The 16,117-nt window shown below is 36.3% G+C and overlaps 1 protein-coding gene across 3 annotated transcripts in view; it reads right to left on the reverse strand.

Annotated features, from left to right (window-relative positions):
• The window catches only part of LOC130672776 (TSC22 domain family protein 1), a 67,561-nt gene that overhangs the window by 35,793 nt on the left and 15,651 nt on the right, over positions 1–16,117 (reverse strand). For 2 of the 3 annotated variants that reach the window (XM_057477499.1, XM_057477498.1), the window contains exon 2: positions 8,100–8,236. In XM_057477499.1, coding sequence (XP_057333482.1) covers positions 8,100–8,222 — 123 coding nt within the window. In that variant the 5' untranslated portion in view covers positions 8,223–8,236. Of the gene's footprint in view, positions 1–3,871; positions 4,929–8,099; positions 8,237–16,117 lie in introns of those variants that run through there. The other variant, XM_057477500.1, reaches the window with a different exon arrangement.

Here is a 16,117-nt window from a genome sequence, read left to right on the forward strand (position 1 = left end):
TAATACTCGCCAATAATTTTAATCGCCGAGGCAAAATTGTTTAAACGTCACGACCCACGGGTTTTTTTATTCTAAATAAATAAATAAATAAATAAATTATTGTGAAGATGTGCGTTAGATATGCGGGTTGTTGTTATGCGCGAGAACGATTAAAAATAAGAAAGAGCCGATTACCATCTGCCATTAGACGGTGAAGCTGTTGGACGTTTAAAAGGATGACACAAGTCGGTTTAATATTCGAGGGAATATTTTCTTGCATATGCATAATACCCACACTGATGTGTGATGGACGCATTAACTCATGTACATGTGGCTCATCCGACGTGTTTGCATCTGAATTCCCATGTCAACCGAACGTTAAACGCATAACGCAGAGTAGAGGCGAGAAGATCGTCCGTACATGCATGCATATTTACCGGATATTGTGTGCTATAGAATACAGTAGTACCGAGGCATCAGCAGCTTCCAATTTATCTGGCCATTATTCATCACAGCTTTTGTTCTTTTGGTGTGTCATGTGTTGCTGTTGTTGTTGTTGTTATTGTCGGCATTCGTGTATTACACTCTGAATTTTGTTATTCAACAGTCAACACTTTGGTGTGCTCTCTATTATACGCATACGTATACGCACACGCGTTTGTGTTCTTCTTCAAAAAGATACTGTGATTAATGGAAAACAATGCCGGTTGAAGAACAATCCCCGTGAATTAGGGCGAGTCAGAGTACCGAACCGAATCGATTGGCCGAGCCTTCGAACACCTATTGTATGCCTTATCGTCTGTACCACTCTACTGAATGCGGCTAAAAAAATAGACACGCGGTCAAAACCGTGAAATTCGGTAGGAGCGTTAATTCTTTATTTATCGTCACTGTTAATTATATTGTTTTTATCTACTGGAAAATTTTTTAAGTAAATAACTTTATGTATACGAGCATGATTATACGCTATTGGGAATTTTTGTTTACGAGAAAAATTATTACTGGACAAAAATGGGCAGTTGAAGGAAAAATTTGAATACTTTTGGAGACAAAGGTTTGGGAATATTTGAAATTTGACGAGGGTCGACGGTATCTCATACTTGAAACTAATTGTATTATCAGTTGAGCCTTTTAGTATGATAATAATAACACTTTGGTTAATTATATGAAATGAAAATAAAAAAATATGTAAGTTTATTAACGACAAAAATGTCTTGGGGTAATGACTCATTCAGTGGAATATGCCGTCAACGTCAGCTCACTCTAAATGACAAAGTAAACTGTTGAGTGAAGTAAAATTGACATTGTGCCAAATTACACGAAATATTTCATGCGCCAGAACAATAAAATTTATAAATATTTTATGAAAAAGAAATAGATGCGAAAATTATCAAAATTTTGTATGCTAAATATACATTTTTTAATTATTTTATCACTGAATAATTTTGAAAAGTATTAAGTTTTAGCAATAAAACATAAATTTAAAAAACTATTTGTTATTTATGAAATAAATTATAAAATTTACGGACAAACAGTAAAAGGGGCAAACACTCCTGGTGGGCATTTATGGTTTTATTGAGGTAAAAACAAAAAATTAAATGTGCTCTCGACATGAAAATCCCAAGAGCATAAAAATACTCTGTTTGTTTAGTAACCTGGCGAACACGTCAGCGTAAAACTATTTTATCAGTAGATCTTTTATTTTTTTGATAATGTTGTAATGGATTAGGTGAAAAATCTTGACGGGCTTTTAAAAAATGTGTAACGAAAAATAATAAAAGAATGAGAGTATCATCAGCCGGTGGCATGAAATTCGATCTGGTGCTTGAAGCCTTCCCTATACTGCCACTAGCAATACTATTATTATAAAAGAGGTAAAGATGGATGGAGAGAGAGAGAGAGAGGAAGGGAGAAAAAAGTAAGAGGTATCCTTCCTATATAATGTCCATCGTTTTCAACGAATAAATTTAGTTACCCTTGCCCCTCCTACATTTACATATTTCTTCCTTTTCACACGAGAATCGCGCGCGTTGAAGGTGGTGGCGTGTTTTAAATAAATGTCCATTTGTAAAGAGGCCGCTTTGTGTGTCGTGTGTATATGCAACATGGCTTCAGAGAAGTAAAGAGTGTAGTGGCGGTGACGATGGCGGCGGCGGCGATTCTCTGGGATACACTGGCGACGTTGGCTACTTTCGCGCGAACACACAACAGACACGAGGGGAAGAATTGCGAAATAAAAAAATCCGAGAAGGGCACCAGTGTGTGTAAAATAAAAAAATATCCACATAGTCTTGCAGACGGGTATGGGTGCGTACATAAATAAATAAATACATGTGTGTAGATAGAATGTAGAGAGAACAGAAGGCGCACGATGCAAAAGGATAACGCGTTTCAAGCGTATAGATCGCGAGACGTAGATTTATCTCTACGTTTCGACGAGCAAAGTCTCCGGGATTCCGAAATGCCGCAAAAGTTGAAGAACCGAGTTAAGTTAAAGAACGACCAGCGCCGAAATAAAAGCGTAACCAGGGTGAGAAGCCGCTGGACACGGAGTGTGAGAATAATAAAATAAAAATAAACAGAAGCAGAAGCAGAAGCAGTTGCTGGACGATCGGTTTCGATTGCTATCGGAATTCAGAGCGCACTGTCTTGGTTTTGGTCTTGGTCTTGGTCTCGGTTTTGGTTGCTGGCCCTCGCTTTAGTAACTCAACTAAAGATTTACGAATCTTCGTCAGCGGTTTAAATTTATTTTTTATTCTCTTCCATCTGCGGAAATGGCAACAATTCCGTTTGTACTTGACGTAGGAATTGAATTTATTAATATTAATAAACACGAATCGGAGTAGAACAATACAATCGTGCTGGTAAGAATATAAGGCTTAAATAAACCTCTTGGCACAGAAAGACCGAGTCTGAGTATTATCAGAACCCTAACACAGTAAAATGCAGCGCAGACCGGGGATCTCATTTACAGTACAAATTAGTTGTAGGCCGGTCTGCTCCAACCGCTTAATGGCCTCAAAGCACGCAAAGAGGTTAGGTTTAATGAAGACCGCGCGTTATCCGTGACGAAGACCGCGGCAACCCGCGTGGTTGGTGTACACACGCGGAACGTCGCTGGCTCTATCCACATGCGTTTGCAACAGCCAGCTGAATGCAACTGACCTGTTATTCCTCTCTTCCTCTCTCTTCCTTTCTCTACAACATACTCTTCAGCTTTAGCTTCGGTCCCTGGCCAAGACCAAGAAGAAGACCAAGACCAAGACCAAGACCATGAAGCAGACGGTGGTTCGCGTATACATCTATAAGTTAAATACACCGACTATAGCAAAATAAAAATGGTTATTCACTGTTATAAAGTTAGGACCGAGTCCTGAATGCGAGTTAAACGAAGATTTATGCCACGACGCGTAAATATAAACAACAATATGCAATCTTAGTCTCATTGTCCGACACGTACCGACGGACGCCGCGTTATAGGGACTCGCTAATACGCGTGACCAAATCATCGGGAGACTAAATGATCTGTCTTTATGTGCAATGCAATAAAAGAATGGAAAATAATTATTTAAATAAAAATCCACCAACTGAAGGACTCGTGTATTTATATGCAGTTAGACACGGCTCGAGAATCGAGTGTTGAATCGCTCGGTGTAGTTGATAATACCGACGATGTTGGTGTCGGTATTGATGGTGTTGGTGTTGGTGTTGTTGTAAGGGCATCACGATGTCAATAACTTGTTTAAAGAAACGCGCCTTCTCATTGACCGTATAATAGCGAAGAAAATTGTCGAGAAAATTGGCAGGTGGTTCTAAAGAAGACCCACCAATTACAAAAAGACCAGGTACATCAAGACCATATATATGTATATGTATGTGTATATATACTTACACTCATGTTCATACTAGTATTTTCCCTTTCCGACGATGGGGGAGGTTTTAATCCGTCTGGTTTCAGTGGATGCTCCGACGGCTTTCTTGGTACGAGTTCCCGTGCGAAAACGGCCAGGGCACACGCGATCTCATATGTGTAACTCACTTGTATAATTCACTTTATTTTTTTTTCTTCTTTACTCCCTCTGCTATTTTATAAATTATTATTACTTTATTTATTATATATATATATATATATTTATTTAAAATTATTATCAACACACACGTCACGTCATCGCGCACTCAACAAGTTTACTCCGCACATACGGACTTGTGGGCTTTTGACAAAATCTATAACTTTTGTCAATTATTGTTGTTATTATTATTATTATAGTAAACATTTTGACGTACACACACAGAGCACGTATAAAACTTAAACCGTAATGGTTTATTGCCAGCCGGCTTTGTAAATAATTTAACCATAATTATTTAAAAACACTAGATAAAAAAACTACGTATCCTTTTTTTACGATATAAAAAATATTAAAATAAAAACCATGTATACACTCACTAATTTATTATTCTCTCGTAGCCCATCTTTTAAATTTTTCTACGAACTCACCACCCGGATTGTGGCCAGCATTTGTTGAGCGTTTTTTTTTAAATTATTTATCGCTCATTAAGCGGGAGAATTTAAAAAACAAAAATTTATAAACTGAATTAGGATTAAAAATTAATAATTAAAATAAACTGAGAAAAAAAAAATAAAAAACTGTGCAAAGACACTCGAGTCAAGAGCGGCCACACGCAGTCTTTCCTCGTCTCTATTTCTTCACTTTTTTATTTTATTTTATTTTTTTCTCTGAGAGTCCACAAGTTGTTAAGAATTTCCGTCCGCATTAGTTACGTTACATTTATCAGCAACTCGATTTAATTATGAATGAATCGGAGGTTTAAATTTACCGCGGGTATGAGAAGGAGCTTCAATGAGAGCCTTGTCATATCAATAGATAACAAACAACAAAACTAAGAGCGACACGAAACGCTCGCCACGCCGGTCGGAGACGCACTGACTCGGCGGCAACCCATCGGGACTTTGGTTCGTTCGCGAGCCTCGAGCCTCAAAGCCGGAGACTAGTTCGTATCGTACCCATACCCATACCCAACAACTAATGGTGGGGGTCCGTCATATGTGTGTGCGTAGAAGGGACATGAACACGTGTATCAAGGGATATAATAATTTTAAATGTGGTGGTGATGGTTGACGGGCTTACGTCAAAAGCTAGTCGGGGTATTTTTTAAAAATCTGTACCAGTGTTATAATCCACTCATATTCTAGGCATAGTATGTATAGACTAATACTACACACTACCCTTGTTAAGAATGGATTATAACGGGTGGTTTAATTCGGAATTTACTTCACCAAGTAAAGATGCATTGAAATAATTAAGCCCGTTTGATGTCTAAAGAGATTTAAGAAGGTTGGTTTACTTTGTGTCCGTAATAGAACTCTTATGAGATCGCTTTGATGTTTATTTTTGATAAAACGTTGATTTATGAAGAGTTTTATTTGCTATTATTGGATTTGTCGAAAAGTTAATTATTTTTTGGATGACAGAAAATCCTAATTTGGTAAATACACAAAAGGGGTTTCATTTTTTTTTATCCCTGGGTTAATTTAGGCTGAAAAAGTGGGGATAAATTTTTGGGAAATATTAAGTTTTTGAATCGAGTGAAAAGCGGGAAAAATTTTAAAGTCAGCAGCGGTTTTTGTATTCAATAGCAAATTTAAATTTTGTATGAATTTTTTTTTTAATTGTTGAGTCTAATGAGCTATTAAAAAAAAAATTCTTACCTGAAGTTGTAATCAAATTTTTTTTGTCAAAAAATGGACTCGCATCATTGCTCCAAATTTTAGGGAAAAATTTAAAAAAATTTAAATTAATTAAGTTGGTAAAGAAATTGATCATTAAAAAAAATAAAATTTTAAATTGGACAGAGGATAAAATATTGAATAATTTTTTTCTTTTACAAGCAAAATTATATATTAAAGCAAACAGATAAGAGTGTTAGTGAATAGGGATATTGATTAGGTTTGAATCGGTGGATCTTGAAAAAGATTAGCTACCGGACTTAATTTTTAGTCTCGGCACGACCTCCTGCAGTCTATGGAATAGTGTAACGTGGAGGTTAGCAAAAAAAACAATAACAATCAAAAAGGTGGGTCGTAATCAAGATATATATAGATCAAGCCGTTATAGTCTATAGAGATCTACTGGCTACCGCTGAACCCTTTTCTTAAGGAGCTTTTTTATTTAACTTGCATCTACACCCGCGATGCAATCGGCCCGCCGGTTTTCCTCTCGGATTATGCTCTCATCCTCATCCTCGTCCTCATCCCAGACCCCCGGTTTTATTTGTATGTCGATGGCGAAGCTGAGAACGAAGAAGGCCGCGAGGATATTCGATTACCCGAAAGGGCTCTCGGGTCTCTGGTCGACTGGCCGACTCAACATACTGCCCACTAAATTAATTCTCTTTTAATTGTTGCGTTATCGATCGGCAAAGGATCCAATCTTAATAATAGACCCAAGAGCTCATCCGGATGATGATTAAAGTCAATATTGATTCAACGTTTTACACAGACTGTTTATTGCCTCAAACTTATTCTGACATGTAAATATTGCTTTGTATAAAAAAAAAAAAAAAAAAAAAAATCTGATATAAATTTAGGGTTCTGCCTGCCTACAACTCTTATCTTGAATTATTGATGACACTATTTTTTATTTAAATTTAAATTTAGGGTTTTGTTGTCCGCATAATAAATAATGACATATATTAGTATTGGTATCAGTTAACTAAAGTACAGGTCATTATTTATTTATTTTTTTTGTCATGTTGTGTTAAATCTGGTGCGAAGGAAAAATACGTTGATGTCTTGGACAAATGGACGCCACCGTTGGTAGTTGTCTGGCTTCTCGTAGTCTGGTCTGCTCTTGCTCCTGCTCTGTTTAGTAACATTGTTGGTTAACTCTATATATATATTTATATATATATATAAGGAGTAGAGAACCAGAGAACGACGAGTTGGACGACGATGTAATGCAGCAGCAGCGTATCCCGATTGACCATGATCGAATAAGAAAGACTGTAGGACGACCGAACGCCTCTCTCGTACACTAACTACGTACACAAGCTACAACAAATACTCTGTCCTCGTCTATCCACCGTAAAGTTAACCACTTGTGTGTGCTTTTACAGAGTAAAGTAGAGAGCAATACACAAGACGTGATTGCTGGCCACCCGCGAGAATCTCTAGCCTTGAGGGCCATATAGACTCAACTTCTCTGCTATGCTCTCTGGCTGTGTGAGGATAAGAAATCGATTCTCACTGTCGATTTTATGTTCATGTACTCACATATAAACATACTTTATACTTTATAAACATTTTTTTGCCGCCATATCATACCTAACATTCATAATTTCCCTCGAGAGCCTTCATAACTTATAGTCGAATATTTTCTAAGTATTTTTTAGTCAATCGTTTGAGAAAATAAAAAAATAAATAAAAAATAAAATGAATGCAAGAAATACCGAGACAAGTATACAAGAATTTGTATATACCAGTAAAATGGTAAAGCGCAGAGTTTAACTCAAGGCTCGATGAACTCACTTAAAAAAATGGCTAAGATGCGCGCGAAGCTTGAGAAAGATACGGGGATAACATACATACACATAACAGGGGGTAAAAGGATTGTGAATAGTATAGAGGATAGGATACGATAGCGCAGAATAGTGTAAGAGATGTGTATAAAGACTAACAACGGGTTTGGTCCCATACCAAGAACGCAACGCGCAACTAAGCTTACGATAATCTATGTATGCGTAGGATATATTTTACGTGACTTATGAATGTAAATGCACGTATGCCTACACACACATTCTCGAGTACTCGTGTGAGTTTCCTCGCTTCTTCTCGCTTTCTCCTGTAACTCACCTCATACCGCTAAATAATATTACCGCCTTAACTTAAAGGTACATAAGCTTATGCTTATGCTGTTAAACTTTTGAGTATTCCCGAGTCGAGTTTACTTATTCGAGTATTGAGAGTCTCAAAGGACTCGAGAAAACTAAACGCCAAAGCATTTTCATTTTATACTTACTCAATTACACGGTAAGTCCGTCTGTTATTGTCGCCGGTAAATTATCACTTATGTTTGTAATTAATTATACGAGTTGTAACTTACTAGTCGTTGGAGTAATTTTACTATCCAGTATGGAGTATTCAGTTGTAGCCAGTAGTAGAGAATGTCTGGTTTCTCAAATCCGCGGTTGTCATCATCATCCATTTTATTTTTAACAGCGAACATAAACAGCCACTTCTCTGTAACAGATAAAAAAAATAAATAAATACTTTAGTTGATAAATTTTTTATTGCCGGATATATATATTGTAAATAAACAAAGACTGATATGAGGCATATATGACAATCTTGATATACCTCGGGACTCAATATACGTGTAATGCGCAACGATATTTTCGATTAGATAAAAAATATAATATATATTATTATCTTATGTGGTTAATATAAATATTGCTGATATTTATACTCATCATAGGGGAAACATACGATGAGAATGGAATGTATGGACTTAGCGGGTATAGATGGGATATGGAGAAAGATAAACCACTCGATTTCTCACTTATCAATCCCGCAAATATTTACCTTCTATGATATTGCTCTTCGCGGTAATCATCATGACAGGATTAACTGACTAAACACACGGAAGACTTGGAGCTTCATATATGCTGTTATATAATAATAAATATATATATATATGAGTGTATAACTGTTCATATATTGTAGATAGAGTGTTATATAGACTGAGTCCGCGGTGTGGAAGCTGCGAGCTGGTGTATAAGGAATAAAAAAAATATATATAAACATATATATAAAAATAAAGGCTATAAATACAGAGTTGTTTTTGTTAGCGAGATTCAACGCGAGTAGCGATAAGACAACATAACAAAGCATCGGCTCGTTGTTTAACCGGGGATCTTACGATAACCTCGCGTCTCCACTTAACCGCGAGCTGAGTATAGAGTGCCCATGGAAGAGAGTACAGGGCTGAGGACTACTGAGGGCTGTTAAACTAAAGCTAAACTATATCGCAGGTTAATACAAGTCGATGGGAATCGGTATCGTTTTGTAGATAAGCTCATAGTTGTCGACTATTATTTAACCATTTCTCGCATTTATCGGCAATTGCGCGGGAAAAAAAATGAAAAGATTATTATAGTTTAGCGGTTTTGTTTCTCGAGTTTGTATTACTGGTTTTAAAGACCGGCTACGGCTGGATTCCAATTTGTCGGTTGTTATAAAACTTGTGCGATAATTTATTATACCCATAAAAATAAAGTTGCCGCAAAAAAGTTTCAACACCTCATCATACGAATCATTATATTTATATTTTCATTTTTGCAGCGAAATATATTCTTTTTTTTACATAACTAGAGTACTCAAGGACTCACTCGGGGGTTATTTATATGAGAGATTGCTTTTTAACTCTGGAAATAAGGTGAATAAATATTTATACAAGGAGCGATTTATATTAGTGTGATGTTGGAGAGAGAGAACAATTGAGTATTTGATGTCGACGAATAATAATGTGATTGCATTCTCAAGTTAGCTGCTGCATGCTGGAGGGTTTAGCGCGTATCTGAAGCGGCATTAACTTATTATTATACGAGTCCATGTTACTTGTATTTGTATAGTAGGTAATACATATTATATAGAAAGGCGCGTATTGCGCAATCGGGAGCACAAATGTTTAACTTGGAATTATTTTATTCTATAGACTTGTGCATACTGAGAGTGAGAGAGAATATACTTATTCGTAAGATTCGAGTGCCGATATGCTGGGGAAATAATGGTAACTACCGCCAGCACGTTGATATGGTAATGGGTGACGCGGAATCTACGATTTCCTCGCATTCTCTGTGCTGTCTTCGCAATTGTTTATATCTGCCTCTACTCGTTTACTTATATATACATACATACATATATATACATATACCTATTTCTGCATTGCTTTTGATTCCCACTACACTACCAGACTAGATCCGATCGGATTTCTCGCGCTAAATCTACGACACATGAGTAATTCAATGGAATATTTTTATCCCTTATATAAATTAAGCAAAAAAATAAAATACAAGCGCTGGTTGTTACCGAGTTTAATTTTTTTTTTTTTAACTACATTAAATGTGTTTTCAGTTTTCGTTTGTTGACAAGTCGTGCTGACTATAATTATTATTTTAAAATATATTTTGCTCTCTTACATGTCGCGCAGTAATAAAACCTCGAGTACTTTCGTGCAAGAATTGTCATTATTTTTAATTATTTTTTTTGTTTTATTCGTGCACGTGTTTTTTTTTTATATATGTATGTATGTAGTTATTTTAGCGCATTGGAGTAAACGCGTAATGCGTGTATGCGAGCAAGTAGAGAATCGATTTGAAGCGTATACGTTTTGAATGCAAAGTTTAGTTTGCCGAGTAGAGATCAACCCCTGGGTGAATAAGAGCATGAACACGCGAACTCGGGTTATATTGTGCTCGGTTGGTCTTTTGCGTCGGCGGCCTCGAAAGATCTTTCCTTTTTGCCGAGAGCAAGATCGCGAGAGCTAAAAACACGAGGATTTACACGTGTACATAAGCGTGGTGGAGCTTTTACATTAGGTACAGTAGAGAGTGTGGAGTATAAAGAAGAAGTTAAGAGAAACTGAGGCTGAGGCTGAAGCTGAGGCTGAGTCTGAGGCTGAGAGAATTTGCGGGTATGTGTTGTATTAATGTGCACTTGTATTTGTATATAAATAAAAGTGGATGTAGTGTTGGTTGGTGGTAGAACTAGCGCAAGGAGTGTTTATGGTAATCCTCGAACAGGGTGGCCTCCTCCTCTCCCTTTCTTGCGGCTTTCCCGCGGGCACGCCTCACATCTCTTGCTCTTTATTCTTGTATTACATTCTCTTTCCTTTCCAACTCTCTTAACTCTACTCATCTCATCTCGAGTTAACTTGGCTACACTCAACGCCGGCTTTTTACCGACGATATTCAATCGCATACCGGGGATTCCCTGGCCCCTCTTTTCAAGCACAAATTTAGACTAAATCGAAACGGGCTGCTGTAGGAGTGGTTTCAAATAAAAAAAAAAATAATAAATAAAACAACATAAACGAGACGCATATAATATATCGTATCGTAAATAAAAAGTTAAATTAAATTAACGATGTAAAAAAATAAAATAAAACTTAAGGGTGACGTCGACTTGTCAATTTATTTCACAGAACTAATTTAAAAATATTTTAAATCCAGCATGTTACCCATCGATTTCTTTCTATTAATTTTTCATCTCGCAGTTTTTAATTAATTGGAGGAATCAAATTTCTCGGGGTTCTTTTTTTTTAAAACGTTTGATAAAAGCGAGTGAAGTTGTCTGGTTTCGACACCCCTCAAATTCAAGTACCCGACGTAGTCGTTATTTCTAAAACGAAAAAAAATAATAAAAAAATTTTTTTCTTTCATTTTTCCATTAAAATATTGTGTACGTAAACTTATTCTCAAAAGCCCTTTGAAACGCATGCACGAACATACTCTTTTTTTGGCTTCCCTGATTATTCGTTAACGCGCCAATGCCTCTTATATTATCCCTGCCGTACAAACTAAAACTAACATACATACATATATATGTATATATAACCACGACGTTCATCATTTTTCTACTTGGTTCACATATCACACACCTCAATCTCTCTTTCTCTCTCTTTCTCTACTCCTCATTCTCATGGTCGTGTTAATCCAAACCCTTTTGCAGCTCTTGTACATACTCCCCTGCATCCTCATTCTACTCTTATAGTGCTCGCCCGTGTAAACTCGTTGATCCCGTATAATGACTCTTGTGTCTCGCCACCGATCACCGCTCGTGACGGCTCCACCAGCCGAGGGCTAATAACGACAACGGTGATATATGACCACAAGATCTCTCACTGTATAGAGAACAGAGAAAGTTACATACTCTGTAATAACATATACATATATATCTAAGTATGTTATACTCCTTATACTTATACATATATATATGTGGATGTATAGTCGTCGCCGTTGGCTTTCAAGAGGTGTACCGAACGCTATTTACGTATGTAACTATACGAGTAAGCATAAATTTTCTTACGAATGCAACAGTCACGGAAATGTTTTGCCTTCAATGATTTTATCTATACAATAATCATTGGATTATAACGTGGATATCAGATTAAATGAGCTCGTTTAAATACCTACGACTTGGGATGTTCTCGATATCAAAATTTCATTTTTTCATTTTTAAATCACAATTTATATCTGTAAATTTAAATATGCAAGTAATAGGAACTGAATAATTATTTTTTAACACCCTGAATTTTAAAATTAAATTTTTTTTTTGTGACAATTTGTTCCCACTTAGTTGGCTGTTTCCTAGTGTAGATAAAATTTAAGTAAAATATCTCAATTTAAAAAAGTTAAATACAAGTATTATATAAAATTAAATATAATTAAAATAAATTATTTTTTGAATGAAATATAGAGTTGTCACTTAGTCTGACATATTTACGTCCCAAGTTAAATAAGGATTTTCCGGTGATTGTTATTATAGAAGCAGTCGAAAAAAAAAAAAAAAAAAAAAATGTATAAAATATAAATGAAACAAAGAATATAATTCACGTGTATAACGAAGTTACGTGGAACGCCTAATTCGCCTCGCGTCGGAGCAATTAGCCGTGGTGACGGGTTAATTGGCCCAGAGATCCTCGTTTTCGTCGCGTGACGAGCCTCCGAGATGCCAGAGATGTGGCTATACTTCTTCGTCTTGCCGTACTCTTATCTCTAGAACCTCATCCTTATCCCCATCCCCATCCCCATCCTCTCCTCTCCTCTCCTTCTTCTCTTTCCCATTCACGATCATCGCGAAAGGAAATCGAAGACGCACATCACAACATACATACACACAGAGGAAACCTGCATCAGCATTCCCACGTTTACGGATTGGATATACCTGGCGAATTTATTTCACCCGATTATACACACTCTCGAGGTTGAACCAACAACAAATATCTTTAGCAACAACTTCAGGAGCCAAAGTTGAAGCAGTAGCATAAACTAAAATAAGACTTCACAAATAACATCAGACAGATTCATCTTTTCTCTGACGAGTTCAGTTAATTGACTTGTATTACTTTTTTTTTTTTTTATATATTTATTTATTTTTATTCTCTTAATAATTACGAGGTTACTGGCATATACCAGGCGCGATCCTTTGTAATAATAATCTTAAGAGAAAATAAGTTATTTGGATAAAACGGTCTCTCAAAGGAACCCCGCAACGAGTTAATATTTTAAAGGACTTTGTTTTATTTGTTACCGCGGCGTTAAAATATTTATTTCTTATTCTCAAAGAATATATAAATATAAATATACAACAATGAGTTACAAACTGATCAACTTTTTTATTATATTATTTACTTTTTAGCCGACCTTTTTTTATTCAGGATTGCGCTATTTGTTGTATAATACCGAGAGCAGTAACAGAAAAGCCGGGAATTAATCGCGGCAGCGAGCGAAACCCGGCACTTAAAGCCATCAATAAAATCCTGGAGATTGTTGGTCGATGTTGAACCCGTCTGTAGTCTTTTGTGAAGCTTAACTTCCTTCTAGTGTACTTAGAATCATCTCTGCCTCAACCTCTCTATATATATATAAATATTTTCAGTATTCCCTATATACTATATCTACTTTAGCAAGAAAAAAAATAAGTTTCAGCGTTTTATACCGAGCCATGACTAAGTTTACGTGGCGCACGCTATAATTCCGCGGCTCACGGTCTCACTGAAGTATACACAGGGTCTGGTATAGAGCGACTTCACTCGATGCCTGAGAGGAATACCCAGAGTGTTTAATAGGCAAAAAATGTTTATAGGAATTTTTAAAAAATCTAAAATGCAAAAACTTACCTCAATTTAAGTGTCTCGGTTATATAATTTAGATTATAATGCGGAAGACCTTAGACACATGATATAGACGTTATGTTAATAAAAAGAAAAAAAGAAATAATTTATAAGTAAAAAAATACTTATCGCGTAATGTGATAATTTTGAATCAGCCATTAACTCATTACGGGACATAAAAACGATTTTTCCACCGATAAAAACAAAGTGGCATATAATTTATCAAAGATTAAAACCCAGTCGCCTTAATAGTTATGGGTTAATTCAGGAGTCATGAGCCAGGAGCCAGAAGCCAGGTTGTTTGATCGACGGGTGAGATCACATATACGACTACTTACTTCAAACATGAGTTGGTATTAAATATGTATATGTATAATATATATATGTCGTTGGAGGAAAAGAGTTGACGGGAAAGATGCCAGTCAACTTCCGGCATTAAGGCATTTATAGGAGAAATAAGTAGGTAGAGTTTTTAGCTGAGTGGAATAGGTTAAAAGTAACAAAGAAGTATATATATATATATATATATATGAGTTGAGTAGTGTATAAGAAACCAAGTGGAATAATGTCTTTATTCTCGCTGAAGCCGCCACATTCTCGTGCTTGTTCTACCCGATAATTATACGTTACCGAAGCTCACCGAGTCCCCTTCAATTAGGCCGCGCTCGAATCACCTGCAACTCTTCCATTCTCTGTTCTTCTCTCTCAACACTACTACTATAGCAACAAACAACTTATAACAACTCTACTCTATATACTACTCAACTCGGGCTTAGTTGTTTTTATTTTATTAAATGTTGCCCAGACGGATGCCAACAAAAAAAGTAATCGTCGCTGCTGCGTGTCGTTGTCGCCTGAGCTCGTCATCGTGTTCCGACTGACTTATCCCTTGTTTGTGATCTCAAACAAACTCTTGGCTGGCTCTTCTCTTGTCTTCTCAATCAAGAGCCACAGCAAAGGCAGCCTATCGCGGATGCACTGACATTTCCTTATACACTCAGGACATTTTTAAACAATTAAAATAATGTCGATAAATTGCAAATTAAATTTTAAAATTCGCCATCAAGAATTACGAGACTCAAATGTAATGTATGACGTTAATAAATGCATACTGGTTTTAGAGAGTATGTCCATCAGTGAAAAATTATGCTTTGTATGGCGACCGATGCAGCTGGTTCGGGAACTGCTTATACAGAGGACGACTTGACTCGTATTCACGTGACCCCAGAAGAAAGCCACGGGCGCTCATAACTGTCTTACATATATAAATATACATATCTATATCTATATATGTATATATAGCAGTCCTCGCGGAATGAATGTGGATCGAGCCATAACTTAAACGACAGCCGACATCGCCGCTCCCGATGCCTCACTAATTATCGTTTGCTCTGCACACCAGATCGCTCTTCATCTCGTCCTACTCTTTATACTACAGCTCGTCGATACTGCTGTGACGACTTAAGAGAGATCCGAGTCGGCGTTCTTTAACCACCCGCGTTCTTATATCCCGATACTTGTCCTCTTTGTCTTGATCCTTGTCCTCATCTTCATCTTCAGTCTCATCCTCATCCTGCTTGTCTTGGTACTTAAACTCATACGATTCTTTGTTGGTATCAACTGTTCTCACTGGTGCACATACTTTATTATGTCCAGCAAACGAGCCAACCATCGTCCAACTTCATCTTAGATAATGGCTGCCAAGTTAACTTGTTACTTCTTGTATCAACGACATTGCGTGCACATTGACTGCTCACCATATCTCAATTATAGGATTAATATACGACCCATAAAGACTACACATGTCTTTTACCTTTGTCTCCTGTCATAGTCCTGTCCTTTCACTTAAATATATATATATAATATACTTATTGAATTAGCTTTTAGTATATTTTTATTTTTTGTTGCGCTCGACATTCTTGAGGGTCAGCGTTATCCAATTAGCTCGAGTTACTCCGTATTAGTATTGTTATATATTTAAAGATTAATGATATAGAAGTGAATATACGTTAGTAGAAATTTATAAAAAAACTGTATGAAATTGAAAGGAAAGCTTGTCTTAAAATTATTAGAGGTAAGGCAATTTTTATGAAATTCAGAAATTTAACGTGAGGTCTGTATATAATTTGCTGGAGGAGTCACATTTTTAAAGAAAATATATCATACTTATGAAATTGAATATGTTGACGGTGTAACCTTTTAATATGATAAAAATAAAACTTTGCGAA

The sequence above is a fragment of the Microplitis mediator genome, chromosome 8 (genome assembly GCF_029852145.1).
Source record: "Microplitis mediator isolate UGA2020A chromosome 8, iyMicMedi2.1, whole genome shotgun sequence".
Lineage (NCBI taxonomy): Eukaryota > Metazoa > Arthropoda > Insecta > Hymenoptera > Braconidae > Microplitis > Microplitis mediator.